The sequence below is a fragment of the Raphanus sativus genome, chromosome 4 (genome assembly GCF_000801105.2).
Source record: "Raphanus sativus cultivar WK10039 chromosome 4, ASM80110v3, whole genome shotgun sequence".
Taxonomy (NCBI): Eukaryota; Viridiplantae; Streptophyta; class Magnoliopsida; order Brassicales; family Brassicaceae; genus Raphanus; species Raphanus sativus.
Window position 1 is genome coordinate 46188700 of NC_079514.1, and position 8059 is coordinate 46196758.

Here is an 8059-nt window from a genome sequence, read left to right on the forward strand (position 1 = left end):
TATTGATTTTATTATAACATGTATATATAAGTATAATAATATATTTTAGTTATTTGGTTTGATCAGTTAATATACCGAACCATATCTATATATTACTATTTCTTAATAAAAATACAATTCGATTTATTTGGTACAGAAAAATTCAAATCACTTTTTCTATTTCAGTTCTGTTTATTTTTAATCGATTCAACTTTATCGAATTAAACATCTCTATTTTTTATCACTCTAAATTATTTACACATATGTTTATCCTGCGCAAGGCGCAGGTCTTTATCTAGTCTTATTTAAAACAGTATAAAAATGGATTGTAAACTGGAGTGTAACTTTTTTAAAGGGCTTATTTGTGATATAACCAAAAAGAGAGTGAAATTAGTTTTGTAGAGAGATGTTAGAGAGAGATAGAAAGATAAAAAAAGAAATGGGGTGTAATTTTGGTTATATAATGAATTATGTATTTTTATTTGGTTATTTCACATAATTTCACTTTTTTAAACGCTGCAACTTGGGGTGAACCCAATACAAGGAAAATAGAAAATAAAAAAAACAGAGAAAAATTCCTAGGCTCATCGTTAAAATAAAAATCTACGAATATAAAAGAGAGGCTTCTCTGAAGATTTGTTGATGCAGCCAGGCAGGTCCTCCTAGAGCCAGGTACGAATGAAAACGACTATCTGGGAAAACACTATTCGCAATTTCCCTAGCAATTAAGTTTGAAGCTGATGATTCTGTTTCAATGGCCATTGCATCAAAATGAGCACAAATACCACTTATGCGCAGAAGAACAAGTCTAAATCGTGGCCAATCTGATGGCTTTTGCACAGCAGTGACAAGTTCATGAAGATTAGACGCGATGACAATCTCTTGATAATCAAAATCCTTCATACTCTGAAGTGCCCATTCCAAACATCAGAGCTCTGCTGTCAGTCTATTGGGTGAGAAAGTGAAAGCATCTCTCGCATGATGAAGAAAATTGCTTGTGTAGTCTCTAATGATGAACGCGCCTCCACTGTGAAGCTTCGCATTTCTCCAGTTTGAGTGGATGTTGCAGTTCGCGAAACCCGAGATGGAAGGTTCCCATTTTCTACATTCTCCCGACAGATCATTCTCTAACCTTTCTTGATCCGGCTCATCATTCAACTCATTCCACACACGATCATCTTCACATGCTTGTTGGATTCTGATGTCCAGAGAGATTTGCGTTTCAGCATATACTATAGCATTTCTGTTTTTCCAGATCGTCCACAAGATCTAAGGGATCGCTTGTCTACTTTCCGTTGGTAATGCTTCCTCATTCATCATCTTGAGGTGTAGGTTAGGCAATTCCACTAGCTGAAGATTCGAAGATTGCAGAGTATTTTGAAAACCAGTGCGGGACCACACATCTTGTGCAACCGAGCACTTAAACAGGACATGAACAATAGATTCCGAATGTGTCAAGCACAATTTACACCGTGTGTCCAGATGCATTCCTTTTGTATTTAAACATTCTGCTACCGCAAGTGCACCCGAGGCAGCCCTCCAAAGGAAACTACGGATCTTTGGAATAGTTGAAATTTTACATATGCTACGTTCTAAGTCTAGTACACCTTGTTCATTAGAACTTGACTGCATAGCCTGAGATTCTTTAGCTTTCGAAGCTAATGCATAACCACTTTTGACCGTGTAAGATCCATGAGTGGTGTATGCCCGTATATCTCTTTATCCGTAGTGTGTCCAACTGGAAGTTGAAGGATACCCAATCTATAATTTTAATACTTGCAAAATATATGTAATTTCCGAATACATTTTGGATCCAGATTGGTTCAGATATTTAGAATCCGAAAAAGATCCGAAATACCCAAACTTGATCCGAAAACTCAAAAAATACCCAAAAACTCTTAAAATACCTAAAAAACCGCAAAATACCCTAAAATTTATCTAAAATCAGATCTGAAAACCCAAATTATACCTAAACTTTTACCCGAATATTCGAATTATATTTTTTTTAAATCTAAAATATCTGAAACCTAAAATTGTACCCAAAAACTCGAATTCAAAACTTAAAAAATGTCCACAGTACCAAAAATATACCTAATCATCTAAATATACTTAATATATACAATAATTACGGTTACTTCGTATACCTGATCGGATTTTGGGACCCGAACCCAAACCAAGACCCATAGACTACCCAGACCCGAGGATCCGACCCGGAACAGACCCGAAAATATCCGATCCGGAACCGAAAATACATGGGTCTTAATTTTTTTTTACCCAAAAGAATCAGAACCGAAAAGAACCGATCCGAATAGACCCGGACCCGAATAGATCCAGATCCGAAAAGAACCGACTCGAATAGACCCGATCCGATAAGAACCGATTTGTACCTGATTTAAAAACATGTATATAGAAAAACCATGATTTTTTGTGTTCTATTTTATATATATAATTTAAAATTTAGTTGAAATATCTTTTGTTGAAAATATTTGTTATTATTTTGCAACATATTTAAGTAAGATGAAGTTTCAAAATTTAGAGTTTAATTTTTTTTTATTTTAACTATTAATAGTTTACTATAAGTTATTTTGTAAAATTTTAGATATATGTGACAAATATTAACTAAATATCGTATGTCATGTCTTTTTCAGATCCTAAATACCCGAACCCGATTCGGATCAGATATAGACCCCAAATATTTTGGGTATTTTATAGACATTAGAATTAAAGACCTTAATCGACCCGGACCCAACCCGAAAAATTATAGATACCTATATGGGTCCAAATTTCAAGGACCCAAAAGACCCGGAAGAGTCCGGCCCAAACCCGACACGAAGACCCGGATGCCCAGACCTGGCCCACAGATCCAAAAAAAATATCAAACAGGTACTTTAGCATAGATCCGAATCCAGACCCAAACATGTATTTTCGGCTCGGTTCGATCTTCGGGTCCAGGTAAAATGTCCAGGTATAAAGCCAGCATTACCACAATTATATCAAGTTACAGATCCAAGATAACCGCAATCTTTTTTAAAAAAGAAAAAAAAAAGCTCAAACACATGGAACAAAACTAACCCAAAGTAACCTACTTATCAATCAAATGAAAAGTCAAAACACAGAACAAGACTAACCCAAAGTAACAATAACTAGAAACAAAGATACGGCCTAAAGTCTAAACGCTTCCGACTGTTCACAAACGATTCCGATTTGTTATTACATTATCCGACATGAAACATAGAATCTGAAAGCTCCAAGCCTCAAACATAAGAGAAGACAGCAAAACAAAACACAAACAGAGAAAAAGAAACGGGATCAAAGAGCCTTAAGCATATCCTCAGCACTACTGTTCGTAAAAGCGCCTCCTTCTTCAAGATTCAGAACCTTGACAACACCATCCTCCGCCAGAATCGCGTACCTCCTCGACCTAACTCCGAGTCCCACAGGCTTATCCCTCAAATCCAACTCCACGCCAAGCTTCCCCGTGAACTCCCCGTTACCGTCGGACAACAGCATCACCTCGTCGTTGATCCCGAGGTCCTTCCTCCACGCCTCCATCACGAACGCGTCGTTCACGGAGACGCACGCGATGACGTCGACGCCTTTGGATCTGAGCTCTCCCGCTTTGGAGACGAATCCCGGGACGTGTTTCTGCGAGCAGGTCGGAGTGAAGGCTCCCGGGACGGCGAAGATGATGGTTTTCTTCCCGGCGGTTAGGGAGGAGACGGTGACTGTTTTGACGTCGTTGGTGGCGGGGTCGAGGTAGGAGAGAGTGGAGTCTGGGAGTTTGTCTCCGACGGAGATGGCGGAGGTGATGGTTGTTGAGAAGGATCTGGTGGCGGAGAGGGTGATGCTGCGGCGGGTGTTGGATTTGAGGGAGAGGTTGGGAGCGAGAGAGCGCGTGAAAGAGAGAGGCGCCGTGAAGGTTGGGGAGAGTAACGGTTTGGCGATGGAGATGGAGGTGGCTGAGGAGGAGGAGGAGAGGAGTCTGGAGACAGAGAGAGAAGTTGCCATGGATGATAGTGTTGAGCGGTTCAAAGGAAATGTTTGGTGAGTGACTCGAGATTGTGTCTTCTCGGATGAGTAGGGAAGAAAGGTGGAAGCTAGAAAGCTCCGTCGTTATTAGGCCTTTTGTTTGTACATGGGCCTATTGTTTGTAAATGGGCCCAAGAGTGCACTGATTTTATATATATCTGAGAAAAACATAAAAATAAATGTTAGATTTTAATATTTTATAACTAGGGAAATAAATATTTTTTATACATTAAAATGCAAGTCGTTTGAAGAATTAAAATCTGACATGTGGCATGTTTAAAATTTTAAATTTGAAAAATGCAAATAAAAATTTTTTAAAGAAAATTGTTCATCTATTCAAATAACTGAATTCTATTGCTTTTTTTCTAAAAAAATAGATAAAATAAAAATCTATAATATCTCTCCTACTATTTCATGATCTAGAAATCTCTGGACCGTTTAGCCCATTTCTTTATAAAACTTGACTCGTGAGTCAACTATAGGTCTTCTCGAAATGCAATCACTCCATTGAATTTTTCTGTGAGGGTTTGATGAAATTTCAGTGTCTAACAAGACTGAGGAATAACTTTTTTTTTGAAACTCCTAACCATTGTATCAACACTACCAAGAATACAGTTCTACACCTAGGTTGACGTAGTCTATGTCCAAACACTAGCACAACAATATTCTTCAAAAGACATATTTTTAAAGTTGGCGGATGAAAGTTAAAAACCAAATTAAGTTACAAAAATGTTAAAATCCAGCTTAGAGAGATTAAATAATACTCTTTCAATTTCAGAAGATCTATGTTTTAGAAAAAAATGTTTATAAAATATCCATATTTTATATTTTTAATAAACACAGAAAATATTGTATTTATTTATCAAAAGTTTACGTGATTTCTTAATAAATATTAAAACTCTAAAGTATACATTATATTATTTTAATGCGGAGGGAGTAAAATACATTAATACTCAAATCATTATTTATGTCATGTTGATTTTTTTTCCTTTCCTTTGTCTCTTTTGTTTGTTGGCAAAAACTACATATTTATGCAATATTATGATAGAAAAGGTAAACGCATAAATTAGGTCCCTACCGTTTCAACAGCTGACTAGATTAATTCTAGATATGCTTGAAAATGTTTATTGGTTGCAGTGGTGATAATTTGAGAAAGGAAAGTAGGAAGCACACCTAAAGGATTTATAAGGCCCCTAATAAACTTGAGAAGCACCACAAGAGAAAAAAGAAAAGAAAATGTGGTGATAACCAGAATGAAAAAGGGTCTTAATAAATGGTAGATGAAACGAGAAAGAATCTCATGTCTACTTTCTAGATGAAGACCTGATCTCAGGTTGGTTTTTCCTATTTTATATATGTTTTAAAATTGTATAGATATATTATTTTGTTAACTTTAGGAGTGAGTAACATACACATTTGTTTTTATTTTTCTTATATAATGTTACCTCATTTTGCAAAGTAAATATACAACCAGAAATGAAGAAATATAAATAAAAATAGAAAATGTTTTAGAGTAATCAAGTGGACAGTTGACAGTGTAAGAAAGTAGAGTGAGAAAGTGCTCTCTAGTTACCTACCCCATGTGGGCTTAAGTTTTGAGCGGTTCAAATGAAATGTTTGGTGAGTGACTCGAGATTATGTCTTCTCGGATGAGTAGAGAAGAAAGGTAGAAAGCTCCGTCGTTATTAGGCATTTTGTTTGTAAATGGGCCTATTGTTTGTAGATGGGCCCCAGAGTGCACTGATTTTATATATATCTGAGAAAAACACAAAAATAAATGTTAGATTTAATATTTTAGAGAAATAAATACCCTTTATACACTAAAATGCAAGTCGTTTGACGAGTTAAAATCTGACATGTTAAATTAAAAAACGCAAATACAGATTTTTTAAAGAAAACTGTTCATCTATTCAAATAACTGAATTCCATTGTTTTTTTCTTAAAAACTAAATAAAATAAAAATCTATAATATCTCTCCCACTATTTTATGATCTAGAAATCTCTGAACCGTTAACCATTTTCTTTATAAAACTTGTCTCGTGAGTCACGATGCTATATGTTCTTCTCGAATCTTTCTGTGAGGGTTTGATGAAATTTCAATTTCTAACAAGGCAGAGAAATAACTTTTTTTTTGAAACTCCTAACTATTGTATCAACACTGTCAAGAATACAGTTCTATGCCTAGGTTGACATAGTCTATGGCCAAACAGTAGCACCACAATATTTTTCAAAAGACATATTTTTGAAGTTGGCGGATGAAAGTTGAAATCCAGGTTAAGTTACAAAAAATGTTAAAATCCAGCTTAGTGAGATTAAACAGTACTTCTTCTATTTCAGAATGATCTATGTTTTAGAAAAAATATGTTTATAAAAAATTCATATTTTACATTTTCAATAAAAACAGAAAATATTGTATTTATTTATTAAAAATTTACGTGATATTTTAATAAGTTTGAAAACTATAAAACATACACGGAGGGAATAAAATACATCTAAACTCTTTAATAGTCAAATCATTATTTATGTCATGTTGATTTTTTTCCTTTTCTTCGTCTCTTTCACTACAAGAAAACAGATATTTAACGAGGGCTAATTTTCTCGTTAATTCCCCGTAAAAGAAAGTTTACAAGGAATTAACGAGGAAATGGGTTTCGTCGTTTATCGTCCGTCGCAACACACATTTCGTCGCCATTTCTTCGTAAAGTAGCGAGTCAACCATTTCCTCGTAAAGACGAAGTAAAGATTTCGTCGTAAGTTCCTCGCCGCATTTCCTCGTAAAATCCTTGCGGGCTTTCCTCGTAGAAACCACGCGATGCATTCGTCGTTAATTACACGTAATTTCCTTGAAAAGAAATCCTCGTAAATTTGATGTAACTTCCTTGAAATATATTCCTCGTAAACTCCACGTAGATTCCTTGAAAAGCTTTCCTCGTAAATACCTCGTAAAATATTCCTCGTAAATTCCTCGGTTAGCTTTCGACGTAAATAACTCGTATAATGCGAATTTTCGAATTAATAAATAATATTGATAAATTTAATAATTATTAATTTAATTTAGTAAAAATATTTAAATATTTGTGGTTTATAAATAAATTTTAAATAAAATTCAAATTCAACAAAATATTTTATATATAAATAAGTTTTTGATTTTATAATACATAAACCGAAAAAAAAAACTAAGGCCCGTTCATCGCCTCGTAGAATTCCTCGCTCCTCCTCGTAACATCCTCCTCGTCATGTGTGTCCGATGACTCGCCTGGAATGGGATTTTGTTGTTTCATGTTCCTCAACAAAGTTTCCCATTCCGGATTTGTGGCCACTATAACGTCGATGAAGGCCTCGAGTCCACTCACACGGAACCGCCGGCACCTGAAGAAGAACCTGGCGGGTCTAACTGACTACCAGGCTCACCGAACATGTCTCTGTAGTGAGCAGTAAGCATGTTCTTGCGAACCTGCAAAAATATATTTTTTGAGTTTATGATCATCAATAATAAAAAATCTATCATCAATAATCAAAAAATCTATCTAACAAACATAAATTCCGTAAACCTATCTAAATTCCCTAAACTAACTACCTAATATACTAAACTAATTATGGGGAGCGAGGAAATTACCATTTCGAAGGAGAGAGGAATGGGAGAGGAGTTGGAGAGGAAATGGGGAGGAATTGGAGAGGAAGTTGGGACGAATGGAGAGTGTGAGGTTTGGGTTGTATATATAACTTATGAAGACGTCGCAATTTCCTTGTAGCTTTACGAGGAATTAAAGAGGTCCGTCTTTTATTTTCTCGTAAAATCCTCGTAAACTTACGAGGAAATTGCGAGGCCCGTCCCAAATCCAACGACGAATAAGCGAGGCCCGTCTTTCTGGTCCTCGTAAATGCCTCGTAAATTACGAGTTTTTAACGAGGTAAATTTCTAAACCTCTAAAATCAGAAATCCAAAACCCCAACCCTAAACCCCATCTTTCTTATATTCTACTTCATATATTATAAACATATCTTCCGTTTAATCTCAATATCTTCTTAACATTTCAAAACTCAAAATTTA

At 35.4% G+C, this 8059-nt stretch overlaps 2 protein-coding genes and 1 long non-coding RNA gene across 3 annotated transcripts in view; all 3 read right to left on the reverse strand.

Moving 5' to 3' along the window:
• The window catches only part of LOC108851169 (cytochrome P450 76A1), a 13140-nt gene that overhangs the window by 2677 nt on the left and 2404 nt on the right, over positions 1 to 8059 (reverse strand). The gene's annotated exons all lie outside the window — the stretch shown is intronic.
• LOC108853881 (peroxiredoxin-2E, chloroplastic-like) lies at positions 3164 to 4062 on the reverse strand. Its single transcript, XM_018627340.2, has one exon. The coding sequence runs from the start codon at positions 3985 to 3987 to the stop codon at positions 3289 to 3291; it is 699 nt and encodes a 232-aa protein (XP_018482842.2). The 5' UTR covers positions 3988 to 4062; the 3' UTR covers positions 3164 to 3288.
• On the reverse strand, positions 7114 to 7939 carry LOC130511940 (uncharacterized). The gene is made up of 2 exons (XR_008945459.1): positions 7625 to 7939; positions 7114 to 7462 (listed from the first exon to the last, which is right to left on the reverse strand). It is a non-coding gene; the product is annotated as an uncharacterized LOC130511940 (long non-coding RNA).